Genomic DNA, 13,601 nt, shown 5'->3' on the forward strand with positions numbered 1-13,601 from the left:
GCTGCTTCATTAAAAATCTGACTTAATTTCAGTGCTATCTCAAGACGTGCAGATGCCAGGCCATGTGTGTTTATCAAAGCAGGACTTAAAAGCCCTTCCCTGGAGCACTTCTGGTGAATGCTTTACCTACTGATTCTACAGGTGGGACCTGACTTTGAATTTCTAACAGAACTCAGACAATTAACAGCACAACTATCCACGCCAGAAAAGGAACCTCAGCAGCTCTCTAAAAGCATCTGCCCTCTTAAAAATCAGATATGTAATGGAATATATCACTTTAAACTATTACACAGCTATTTTTGCCATCCTTTTGATGTGAGCATGGATTTGTTTTATCTACTTTGGGCAAGATAAAAGAAGAGAAAAATCTAGAGCTATTCACCAGCTGCCTAGATTAGTTTGCTTCTAATTCCACAGCTGGAAAACCATCCTGCAGATCTCCATGCTCACTAATAGGAACTAGTAAAAATGGACATTCCTGGTTTTTTTGTGACTCCATGACAGCATCCTTAATACATTCTCCCCTGGCAAGGAGAGTTGAAGCAGGCACATTTCTGGATGGGTGGGGTTTGGGGTCAGTGTTTGCAGTCCCTTCTGTGAGTGCCACATGTGGCTGTGACAAACACCCTGTTCTGGGCTCGAGCCACAGCATCACTAATTACTCATTAACACTTCCATGGGACCAGAGGGGAAAATGGTGAATGTTCAGCATTAAAATCACTGCAGGATTAATTAGGATAAAAACCTTCAAAATCATAGATCTCTTCTAGTTAACTCACAAGACTTGTGAGTTATGATAAACCCCAAGATTTTGCCTAAAGATCAGATATAAAAGTTGTCCCAATGGAATTCTCTCAGGCAGGAAGTGATGAGCTGCTCACACTGTGGACCTCCACTGTGTTCAATACTAAACTGCTATTTTATACTTTTAAAAAATCCTTCACCACCAACCACAACCTGGGACACCTCTTCACCAGAAGGCAGCACCCTGCTGCCACAGAGGCTCTGCTAGACTTATGACACCGGTTTTAAGTGAAAACCCCAACACTTGTGTATCAGCACCGGAAGCACAAATGGAATATTTTCAACCACAGGTGACCTGAATACATAAAAACTTCACACATCAAGAGCCAGGAGTGCTCAGCTCCCACCTGGAAAAAAGCTGGCAGGGTAGCAGGAGCAAGCAGCTCCTGGTCAGGTGGTTCAGTAGGAAGCAGTGGCTGCTGAGCTTCTCGTTTTCTGACTTGGTGACAGGTTTATTTCTGCCTCACAGGAAGGTGTTTGAACAGTGAGAATCTTCAGATACACAAGAATGACAGAAAATTAAACAACCCGTTGATTTAAGGGGTGAAGCACTTTAAAGAATCCAATAACAAAGTTTAAAATAGTAAATTAAAAACCAGGTACCATTCCAACACATTATATCTGAATAAAATCCTGCATTTTGAGAGCTGTATAGAATTCTATGTATGTTCCATGCAGAAATACTGGTTTCCACCAAAGAAACTATCAGCCTGTTGAATACCTTCATGCCAGTTGCACAGGAACAAACATTTAAATTTCTTTCAGTGTAAACAACTTCCTATCTAGAATCCTCCAGAACACCAACGTTTTCCAAATATCCTTTTGTTTAGGTCTAGTAAGTTTCATCTAAGAGCAAATAATATTAGCAGATATTTTGCAACAGAAACTTAAAATCATAAACAGCTGTCATGTATGTTTTCCATATATGATTCCTACTGTGCAGCAAACTTCCTTACAAGGACATGTTGATATCCTCATCCTTTTGGGAAGAACAGTTCTTATTTCCTCATTTAACAGACAGCACCAGCTACATTGGGCATATGCAAATTCCCTACATTATGATTTGCTTGAACTCCACCCCTCTGCCCACACCACACATATGATAAATCTGCACTTTGAGCCAACTTTAAATACAGAATAATGAACCAATAATTATCTTGTAAGTGAACCAACACTAGTTTGTATTCTTCCCTGAATAACACTTTCTTTTGCAGAAGAGAAGGACTGCTACAGAAACACGGCAACATTCAAACCCTTTAAAACAAAAGGTAGATTATTTAATGCATTAACAATGTTAATCTGAAGATAAATAAATCCACAACAGACTTTCAAGTTTCTTTTGAGATTTCCTTTTTCTTTGCAGAGAATATTTCTGATATTATACAGTACTGAGAGGGTGTTCTTTTATTTTCTTAATGTCCAGGTGAAAAGCAAAGCTCAGTTCTCTCTGCTCTCTTTGTGGAACTCCTCAATGCCCTGCTCCAGGCGTGATTCTTTCATAAGCTTTTACTTGAAAGCGGAGTGGTGAGCAACATTAATTTCAAGAATAACTGGATGGTTTGGTCCCTGAGTCATCTTCTTGAGAGCCCATACTCTGAAAGGGAGAGAGTTAGTTCTGTTCAGAAACAGGTCTGCAGGCTTGACAATGACAATTCTTTGAAGTGAGCAGGCAGGCAAATAAAGTGCCTATGCAATAACATGCACTTAATTTTCTGGTTGAAATCACTGCAGGATTAATTAGGGAAAAGCACCTTCAAAATTAATAAATTATCTTTATGATGTGTCATGATGTTTATGCACATATTATTAATAATGTGTAAAGACAACACTGTAAATACTGACATTCAGTACAACACACTCACTGCACTGAATGAATCCCTTACATACTCTTACAAGACATTAAATCCATTACCTTCTGCACAAACTGAGGGTTCACAGTGATCTCTTGATCCATGGCTTTCAGTCGTTCATCAAGCTCTATACATTTCAGCATCTTAAAAATATTTATGAAATTCATTACTTTGTCCAGCTTGTACCTGATCTTCAACACATTTCACAGCTGTGCCATGTAGAACTAATAACTTCTGCCATCCACTGAAGTTCCACATCAAAATGTTCTCATCCCTCACCTCCCAAACAAAAATGTCAGACTATTTTTTATTCCCTTCATTTGATCCAAGTCCCCCTAACAGCCCTTTTTAAGGCCATTGATGGACAGTCCCCTGAGGCTCAACCCCTTAAACTACAGGTAGGTTATTGAGAGCCAATGAAGTGATTCTTCAAGTTTAAAACTCTAAAAACAATCTTTCTAATCCATTCAAGGATCTTCCCATCACCAAAAGCAAGCAGTCAGTCTCCTAAAACAGGTCAAGCTGTGCAGGAAAAAACAGGGAACACATTGACAGAGAGTATTAATCTAAAACCCACAAAAATACTGTAAAATAGTCAAATAGTGATTTACAGTCCTCACTCTCTATATGTAAGTTACTACACTGGCTTCTGCCAGCAGCTCTCTGATTACAGACTGAGGTTCTCTGGTAAGAATCCCAAAAGCAGTAAAAGATTTACCTCCTGATCAATGTTATGAAGCATAGCTGGATTGTTATATTTTTCAGGATTATCATGGAAACAGACCATACCATCTTTCTGATTAATACTTGCAAAGATTTCACCATCTTCTATCTGAAATGATAGAGGGTTTAATAGAAGTTATCACCAAGAACAGAATTTCAGGTAACTACAACACAGAGACTCTTTGTGGAATTGTCTTTAAATTGGTTGTTTTTATTTCCCACACTTCCCAAAACCACAATTCATGCCTTATCTTACAGAGAGAACAGCTTTTTAGATTTTTTGAGAACAGTCTCCACACCACAGCAGACTGCAAGCATTTCCTCCACCCTGCTCAGGATGTGTACTGCCAACCCAAACACAGATTTTGGGATAGCTTACCCAAAATTAGGTCTTACCATGTGGAGGACGTATTTTTCTGCTTCTTGGGGCCCCGACAGCTGCACTCGACTTGCCATGTCTTGTAATGACAATGTTAAAAACGTCTGAAATGTAGAAAGTTTGAAAGTGTTAAAACTGGATGTTAAGGATTTTATTGTTGATGCTTCATGGCCTATGTGAGCTGGCTATGGGAAGGAACAAGTGGAACCCACAATTATTGAAGGGCTCATGAGAGTGAGTCAGTTCTTTCTCCAGACATTCATTTGTTATACTGAGCACGTATGGAGTCATTACTGATTCCTAAAATTTCATTCTACACCAGACACTCCTGACCATGTCCAACCTCTTTCTCTCACCTTTTTACACAAAAAAGGTGACTCTCCACCCCTTGAATTCCCTTCAAGAGATGCCTATATAAAGGTCCTTATGAGATTTTTTACTGCAGCAAATAGCATTTGAGCTTGCAAAAAAACTGCTTTCCCCAATCACTTTTCAGGATTAATCTGATCTCTCAGCTGAAGGAGCAAATCAGTTCAGTACTTCTGATTTTCATTTTATTTCAGGCATTTCCAAAATCTGTCCTATTCACTCACTCCTTTCTAATGAAGTGGCCTGTAAAGTTCAGTTTCCCTATTTTTTGAATAGGGATGAAGGTCACTGGGTTGCAGTGCTCACTTTTTTGATTATCTACAAAAACCTCACAGGCAAAGCTCCCTGACAGACAGATTGAATCACCTTTTAAATAATGCATAAGCAGCCAACTGATTTGTTTTCCTATACAGGGCATTCTAGTCTCCTTTGTTTCAGACACAAATCTAAGTAATTTCTCTGCCACATTACTCTGTTCTCATTTAGCTCTAAATTGAATATATTTCAGAAATACACTCTCAGAAGAAAACTGCTCACAAGTTTCTCTTACCTTGGTTAGCCTCTGAATATTCTTTTTGTAGAGAGATGACAAGCACTGCTTAACCAGCCCCATATTGTTATCTCTTGTGAAAGTTTCACTGTGTTTGTTCACCAGATTTCGAAGCTCCGAGGGTTTATTGGTTGAATAAACTTGTGCTAATTCATGGTAAGCATTGCTAAGAGGCTGCAATTAGAAAAATGAGAACCCTTCTTGAAGAACACAGTGTTCACTCAGCCTCACAAAACCTATTCAGTGCTCCAACATTAGAAGCCATGCAGGCATTGAAGTAAATTGAAGTAGCTGGGGCATTTCTCATAAAAAAGCCAGGATGCCCATACATGGCTTTATGGCAATGACAGACCCTATACACTAAAATCTGTTTTACTGCAGTGTAACATTTAATAAGCATCATTCCAGGACCTCTGTGTGACAGTTTTACTTACAGCAGTGTGAAAAAACTCTCTCAATTGACCAGCTGGGTTTGAGGTAAGTATTGCCAGTTCTGCCCTCTAAGACATCCATCCCTGACCACACTGGGTCACAGCATCGACAGCAGAGACTCAGAGGGTGACACCAGTTCACCTAAACTACCTTAAAATGCTTTCAGTTTTTTATTAGTCTCTGAAGCTAGAAGAATTTTGGAACTCTCTAGAATCTTGGTCACAAATCAATAAAATGTTTAGAAGTGTGTTACTTAGGATCAGAACTCTCTCAGCAGCAGTTTTGTCTCCCACTCTACACCCCCTAATCTGAATGCTAACAGACTCCAAACTCACAGTTTTTTCAGAAGCTTTTATTCTTTAAAAAGTTGGTTTGGGAGTAAACTGTTTAGCATTTTGTGCTTCAATCAGATGAAGTTACAGGTCAAATCTTTTTATAGTGACACTGCATCTTGAAAGCCAATTGAAATCTGAGTATTTTTAAATTCTAACATAGAAAGCTATAAAGGAATGTTCAGTATCAGTGAAAGGAATATTGATTAGTACTATTCAACACTGAAGTTTTCCCAGATTTTAAAAACATGTATCACTGACATACAATCATAGAATGGTTTGGGTTGGAAGGAACCTTCAAGTTCATCTCACTCCAAACCTCTGCTATGGACAGGGACACCTTCCACTGTTACACATTTACAAATTCAGATTTGTTGATCTATTATTTAGATGAATTTGCAATACTTACCTTAATGAATCTACCAACTATCTGAGAAGTGTATTTTGGTAACTGCTGAACTTTACCAAGTAGTATCAAAGAAACTAGGATATACTTTTTATATGATTCCAACATAATATGACTGACTGCCATGGCTGGAGTAGTTATTGCCTAAGCAAGAGAGAAAGAAATGGAACAGAAATTTAGTCTGCTTACTGGTAGATCCTGGTAGTTACTGCATGAACAAAAAACTCAATTTGAAGCTGCATGTAAAAGATACAGTGACATATGAAATTCTCCTTTGAGCACTGAAGCTTAACTAACTTCTGTCAAAATTAATTATCCAGACATATGCAAAAGAAAGGAAATTTTATACAAGCTATTCAAAACATATCACATTCCAGTGGTGCCTGTCTTAAAATAGACCTGCTCAGACAGAATCAAAACTTCCTTCCTTGGAATATATCTAAAGATATATTTGTACCAGAAATCACCTGTAGCTACTTCTGAACCTGGATTTACACAGGCCCTCCAAGAGGTTTTATAATGCTGTTACATTATCAGAAGTCTGCAGAATAGGGAAAAGGGATTTTAGTTCACTATGATACTGGAACTACTCAAGAACTGACCCTCATTAAATACTGCACCAATTAGTTTTGCACATTTCACAGCATTTCTCTCATAGCCAAGATTTTCCCAATTTTACTATCTTTGTTTCCTTCCCAGATAAAGCAAAGCCAGCAAATATTATAACAGCATTGAAGAAGTATAACTCCTCTCATAAGAGTGGCAAAGGCCTTACCAAAACCACTGGACTATTTTTTAAGGACACACAACTGTGTGTCAGCCCATGACCTGTTTCTGTGCTGCACTTTCAAGCAGGCAGTTGAAAAATATATCTAGTGAGGTAAATTTAACATCACTCTTTGAGCTGCACAGCTTTATGGTGCAATAAGGCTGTGAGAGACTTTCTTAAAGGAAAACACCTCCAAGGACAGTCTGCTTGTGCCAGTTCCAAGGTGCTGTGTTTTCTCAGCACTGTTACCCATCTACTTTTGCCTTTCCAGACATCACATTTCAGATTTATGGTTTCAAGTTACCTGTTCATAAAAGTAGAGTGCTCTTTCAAAGTTCTTTAGCCCAGTGTATATCATCCCACCATAGTAGTAGTAACATAAAAAGTGCTTCGCATCATATGCCCCATTCTCTTTACAAATATCCATCATGTCCACATCTAGATACGGGAGGGCAGGTTTAAAGCATTTTGCTAACAAACAGAGCTACAAGAAAATAAATCAAGTTTTCATCAATTAGCCATTTCCATTCAAGTTTCCATGAGAAGGAATTTAAAATAAATTAATTAGTACTACTGCATAAATATCACTCTTCCATGAGTTAAAAAACTGAGCATGTCAGTAGTGGAGTAACACAAGTTGAAAATCTTTAACACAGATTATGAACTGTTATGAAATTATCTGACCCCCTAAAGAAATTATAACTCAGACAAAGCTGTTTGAAGCTCCAGAACTGCCAGACTACTGTGCTGGCAGCACTAAATACTACTCTGAATATTCCTGTCCAGCCCCAAATCCCAGGAGCCAAGAATGAGACAGAAATACAAATCCAGGCCAAAGACACCAGACAAACATAAACATGTATTTTGTCAGACTTGAGCAGACAGTAGCTGGATATTACACTGATACCACCCAAGATAAGTTCAGTGTGACTTTCAGCCCACAGAGAAGGGATGCCAAAGGACTTTCTGAAGTCATCAGCAAAATCAAAGATCTGAGGACATGCACTGAACATTTAAAATTATTAATTAATCTGTATATCAGACTTGGATTTTGTTTCAGTATATCATATTATTCAATACTGGAAAAAACCAAACCAAACAAAAATCCATTCTTACACTGCAATATGTGAACATGCATTTCCTTGAAGTTTTATAGGCATTTTATAAGCTTTTATTCTCACAAAAAGCCATTCTGATGCCCTTACCTGGCAGAGATCTGCGTGTATTGAGGTCAGCTGGTTTGTGTTCATCTGCATCTTGTCTATGGCTTGTCTGAGAATGCTAATTCCTCGCAGGGGCTGTCAGAAATTACATCTCTTTCAGATAATTTCTCATAGATGGCAGCACATTGGATCTTATGTTGACACTTACAAATGAAAAATAACACTAATTGACAGGTTCCATTAAGTAATAGTTAACTTGAGGTTCCCTTTTTGTAGGATATTGCTGTCTCTTGGAAGATAAAATTAATCTTGGCAATACAATTTCTCCTGATCAAGTCCTCAATTCTGCTCCACAAAGCCAATTTCACCAGTAATCTGTATCAATATAAAACCTTCCTTGACTCCATCCAAACTCCCCACAAATACTAAATACTTCACTCAGAAGTAGAGATCAGATCTGGTCTGTCTCAGCACAGACTTCACCAAAGTGGCCTGGAAAAGTCAGGATTTTAGCAACAAAACCACTGGTCAAGTATTTCTTAATCAAGTTTCCTGCATATTTTAAGGTATTTCATTAAGAACATTATGTAACCCCAGTGAGAATAACACTGAAGCTAAAATCCCTGACTCACCAGTGCCAATAACCCTTGCAGCTCTCTACCCATGCATTGTCTGAAGAACATTCTTGGTACTACAGATCTCCTATTTTGTGTGGGAGAACATGGTTTTAGGTGACTTTTCTCCTCCAAAAATTATCTTCCTTAGGTTTCCCTCAGAGAAATCTTAGAATTTTGAGTTTGGTTCATTACTTTTCAGTAAACTTAATAACTAAAGAGCTGCACAGAAACACTTGATGTGAAGTTAATGGCAAATCTTTACAGAGTAAGAGGCTGGTAACACCCCCTTGAAGCCTTGGGTAAGGAGTAACTTATTTGTACTAGATGATACTTGCTCACCTGTTTTCTCTCCACAAGGGCATTTGTTAACTGGTGGCACAGGCCAGCAACTAAACACAGTAAAAAACAAACAAGAAAAAAACACCTCAGTGAAAAATCAGTATTACCAAACTATCCAAAAACATATCAAGTCTGAAATTAGGTTTAACTTACAAGTGTCTGTTGCATATCTAATGTGTTCTCCATTGCAAGTGCTGATAAAAAGCTGCACCTGTGAGAATAACGTTTCGAAGTCAGGGATGCTGGGCATAGAAAACTTCACAAACCTGAAACAAAGAAACAAAAGGTTTATTGCTTGGAGGTTCATAAAAAGATTCACTTTCATTGCTAAGTCTCTGCATGTAGGTGCTTGTAAACAAATCCAAAGTGCTTATGAGACATGGTATAGGACTTCCCCAGTAGCTGCACAACGTCTGAAAACACCTTTTCATGCACAACATAATTCTCAATGTAGTGCAAATGGCAAAGATCATTTTCAGTATTATCAGTATTTTGTTTTGAAAGAGTAGCAGAACAAGTGCTAGAATTCTGATCTTTCCCTTAAAAGAGAATTGTACAATAGCAGTGAAAGCTGCAGATAGTTCACTAAAGTCAGATACAGCCAGTTTGAACTTCAAGACTGAATATCTTTACCTTAGTTCAGCACCCCCAAGGCAACTCAATTTTATCTTAAACTCCAGACAGCAGCAAGAACTTCAGTGCTGTCTAAAGACAAACAACCAAGACCCATGATAAAAGCTTGGTTTTTACTGGAATAAAATGTCTCACTCCATGCTTACAGTTCAGTGAAAATATACCCTGAAATAAAATTTGAAAAGCTCATTCTATATTTTTTTTCTGAACACATATGGAAAAACACCAATCATGGAATCCCAGAATGGTTTGGGTCGGAAGGGACCTCAAAGCCCATCCAGTTCCAATCCAGGCCATGGGCAGGGACCCAATCCCAGGGTGCTCCAAGCCCTGTCCAAGCTGGCCTTGGGCACTCCCAGGGATGGGGCAGCCACAGCTTCTCCAGGAACTTGTGCAGTGCCAGGACAAAAAGCTTTGCTTGTCTGACAGTTCAGCTCATTGTCTGAGGTTTTGGTATTTAATCCAAAGCAAGCAACACTTACAAGACAGCAAGAACACCTAGGGAGTGTTCCTGTACATCCAGGGCACCGAGCACTGTATCCAGATGGGAAAGATTTTTTGCTAGCAGCTCTCCACTTTTATTGATCAGTTCACAAAGCTGGGTCATTTGCCCTGAAAAATAAAAAGCATTGTTGTCAAAGCCTAATTAGAGAACATTTACCCATTCCCACATCTCTTTATAATCTGCTTCCTCATGTAACAGCAGGAAATAATAATATCACCCCAAGTTTTAATTTTCTTTAATAAGCCAGACATTAATTTTCTACTCACCACATTTTTTTAATATAAAACAAATACCAGAGCTTGTTCCTTGCTGGTCCTCAAGCACTACCCAACTTTCAGGTCTGCTCATAAGCATTTTTTTGAAGTAGACATTAAAGTTACAATTAAGTACTTACAACAAAAGTATTTAAAAACCTCTCCTTAGATTTACTTTGTACAATTAAAACTACAATGTTATTCTATATGAAAAGTGACTACTTTAAATGAGGAAGGTATGGCAAGCCCCAAAACCTTTATAAAGCAAGCAGATCCATTCCCATGAACTGCTTTCAAACTCTTCCTCCCTGCCAATTAAGTGAATGAATCAAAGCTATGTCCTTCTGAAGCAGAGTATTGTTTCAAGCACAGCATTGTTTCAATGTTCAATCCTTGCAGATTAGAGAGAAAAAACAGAGGTTCTCTCACCCTTAACAAAAGTCTCCATAAAATGAGGAATAGTGCCTCCATTCAGAGACATTTACACTACCCTCAGCTCTCTAGCCTTTTCCTTTGAGAGAGTAAAAACAGGGAAATTCTAGCAATGAAATGTTGGTTTTGGAGTGCCAGAGGGATCAAAAATTCCAAATGGGGGACCAGATCCCAGAAATGCCTCCTAAACCATTCTCCTCCCTATGGAATTTTAAAAAGGCAAAAGCATGGGAAGGAATGGGGTTTGTAAATCTCTCTGTGCTTTGGTCACAGTGCTCAGGCACTGCAAACCCCCAATTCTGGTGTCCTCCCTGTTCCAGAAATCCACCCCTTCTAAAAAACAAAACAAAACAAAACAAACCCCAAACAGACTCTGAGCAAACTGGTCCAGTGGAGGGTGCCCCTGTCCATGGCAAGGGCTGGAAAGAAATGGCCTTTAAGATGATCTTTGAAGTTCCTTCCAAGTTCAATCCAACCATTCTGGGATTCTGTGATCTCTCCCTCTACCAACACATACACTGAACAATTTACAGTCCAAGCAGAAATTCCAGCACCAGGCCCAACTAAATGTCCCTTCCTGTCACCTCCCAGGTGGCCAAATGACAGCCAGAAAGCACACACACTGCTCCTGAGTGCTCTCATCCAGCTGCTGCCTCTGGATTTACTCTCACAGAATCCCAGAATGGTTTGGGCTGGAAGGAACTTCAAAGATCTTCTCATTCCATCCTCCTTCATGGACAGGGACACCTTTCACTCCCCCAGGTGGCTCCAAGCCCTGTCCAACCTGGCCCTGGACACTTCCAGGAGTAGTCAGAGCTTCTCTGGGAATCTGTGCCAGGGCCTCCCCACCCTCCCAGGGAAGGATTCTTTCCTAATATCCAATCCAACCCTATTCCCTTGTTACTATGAAGCCATTCCCCCTTTCCTGTCCCTCCAGGCCATTACAAACACTCTCTCCTCATCTTTCCTGCAGCTCCCTCCAGATCCTGGAAGGTCACAATTAGGCCATCCCAGAGCCTTCTCTTTTTTCCAGGCTGAACACTCCAGATTCTCACAGCCTCTCCTCAAAGCTCCAACGATCTTGGTGGCCTCATCTGGACTTGCTCCAACAAGTCCATGTCCTGACTGTGCTGGGGACTTTCCCACAGAGAGCATCTCCCTGGCTCATCCCTAATGGGAGAACTTCCACAAAGCCCAGCAGTCTCCCCCTGAGCCTTCTGCATCCCCAAAACTCTGTGACAGAAACTTCTCCAGCTCAACTACAGAACAAAGGTCCATCATCCATCTGGTTTGTACCCACGCCCTGCAGGTATAAATTGTCTCTAAAGTAGAAATACTTTGTATTTATTAAGTGAAACCAGAGTAAGAGAAAGGCGGAGCTCAACACAAGAACTGCAAGAGATAAAACCTGGGGCCAAGGTGGGAAATATCAGTTTTTGATCAGTTTCTGGGAGGAAACATCCCAGGCAGAGACCAGTCAGAACACATTTCACAGAGCATCAACACAGAGGGAAAGTTCAAGAACCAGGAAACACTGCGCCCACACACAGTAAAATCAGGAGTTTGGCAGGGAAACGGAGGAATTCCAACCGTGATTATTAAAACCCTTTGTGGACACGTGGGTACAGTCTCACATCTGTCACAGTTCCGTGCTGGGGCGGGACTCTCTGGCCACGCTCTGCTTTGCAAATGTCGAGCGCAGACACTTGGACAATTCGGAAATTTATTTTAAACCACACTCATCACAACGTGCCCGTTCCTTGGGGAGGTGACAGGCTGGGCCGCACAGTCCCATTTAAAGCCCTAGCGATGCTCGCTCCTCCCCCTGTTTTAAAGGCTCGGATTTTGGCAGGATCACCCGTGCATGCTCCGCTACCGAAACCACCCCTGGGAGACCCACGGAGAGCTCCGTGAGAGCCCCGCCGGCTCCTCGTGCCCTGTCACACCGCCGGGATCCCTTCGGGGCTGTCCCGATCTGACCCCGGCCCGGGCCCCGCCGCGCCGGGGGTGCAGCGCCCCGGCCCCGCGCCTGAGGGAGCGCCGTGCGAGCGGCCAGGCCCCGGCGCGCCGCCCCGCCACCCGCGCGGTTTGACGAGCTCCTTCGGTCTCCGCCGTCCTCCCTCGGCCCCGCGGGCCCGCCCCGTCCTCCCGGTGGCCCCGGCGGGCCCCGTCCCCCTCACCCTGGGCCGAGAGCTGCCGGACGCTGTTGACGAACTGCTCCAGGGCCGACGCCATCTTGGCGGCTCGCGCCGCGGCCGCGCGCGCCGGAGGGGCGGGGCGGGGGGAGCGGCGCGCGCCGGGAGCCGCCGCCCGCCGCCCGCCAATCAGCGGCCGCCGCGGGGGCCGCGCGACGCCCGCAGCCCGCGCGCCGCTTCCGCCGCCTCTCGCGAGAAGCGCGGTCGCTATGGCAACCGCCGGGCCCGCGTCAGTCGCGCGGGAGGGGCCGTGACTCAGCAGCGCCGGAGGGGGGGGCGGTGGTGACGTCACGGCGCGTCAGCACTCCGCGACACGAGGCCTCGCGCGACAGCGGCAACAGCCGCGACATCGGGGCCTCGCGACATGAGGGCCCTGGATAGGGGAGCCCCGTGACACCGGGCCGTCCGTGACACCGGGCCCGCCCCGGTACGGGTGGCCGCTCCCTCCCGCTGCCCGAATGGCTGCGCTGCCCCAGCAGAGGTTTAATCCCTTTTGTCCCCTCTGGCGCGGCCTCATTGCGTGGAATGGGATTGGAATCCCTCCGGTTAATACGTGTTCTGTATTCTCCATCCCCGTGGAGCTGCAGCAGGCAAGCAATGTGTCGGTGGTTCAGTATCCATGAAAATGATGGAAGCCTGAGTGGAGATCACAGAACTGTAAAGTATCCAGAACTGGAAGGGACCCACAGGGAACATCCAGTTGCACTCCTGACCCTGCACAGGACAAGCCCGAAATCCCACCCTGTGCCTGAGAGCGTTCTCCGAATGCTCCTTGAGCTCTGTCAGGCTCCGTGCCCTGACCACTGCCCTGGGGAGCCATAAATTTGCATGCATTCCCTCCCTGCTTAG

General features: G+C 42.7%; 1 protein-coding gene across 1 annotated transcript; it reads right to left on the bottom strand.

Moving 5' to 3' along the window:
- Positions 1-1,235: 1,235 nt before the first annotated feature.
- Positions 1,236-12,805, bottom strand: COPS3 (COP9 signalosome subunit 3). The gene is made up of 12 exons (XM_054270704.1): positions 12,738-12,805; positions 9,849-9,978; positions 8,887-8,999; positions 8,734-8,783; positions 7,820-7,912; positions 6,919-7,098; positions 5,849-5,989; positions 4,676-4,849; positions 3,774-3,860; positions 3,373-3,486; positions 2,717-2,797; positions 1,236-2,398 (listed from the first exon to the last, which is right to left on the bottom strand). The coding sequence occupies exons 1-12, from the start codon at positions 12,790-12,792 to the stop codon at positions 2,345-2,347; spliced, it is 1,272 nt and encodes a 423-aa protein (XP_054126679.1). The 5' UTR covers positions 12,793-12,805; the 3' UTR covers positions 1,236-2,344.
- Between the last annotated feature and the right edge of the window lie 796 nt (positions 12,806-13,601).

Source organism: Melozone crissalis, unplaced genomic scaffold, assembly GCF_028551555.1.
Source record: "Melozone crissalis strain CALT ecotype California unplaced genomic scaffold, PUWL_Pcris_2 ptg000012l_1, whole genome shotgun sequence".
Lineage (NCBI taxonomy): Eukaryota > Metazoa > Chordata > Aves > Passeriformes > Passerellidae > Melozone > Melozone crissalis.

Coding starts and splice junctions, on each gene's coding strand:
- COPS3 (XM_054270704.1), bottom strand. CDS start 12,792: ATGGCGTCGGCCCTGGAGCAGTTCGTCAACAGCGTCCGGCAGCTCTCG. Junction 5,990..6,918: donor CACTCTACTTTTATGAACAG/GTAACTTGAAAC, acceptor TCTCTTGCTTAG/GCAATAACTACTCCAGCCAT. Junction 4,850..5,848: donor TAGTTGGTAGATTCATTAAG/GTAAGTATTGCA, acceptor TTCTAATTGCAG/CCTCTTAGCAATGCTTACCA.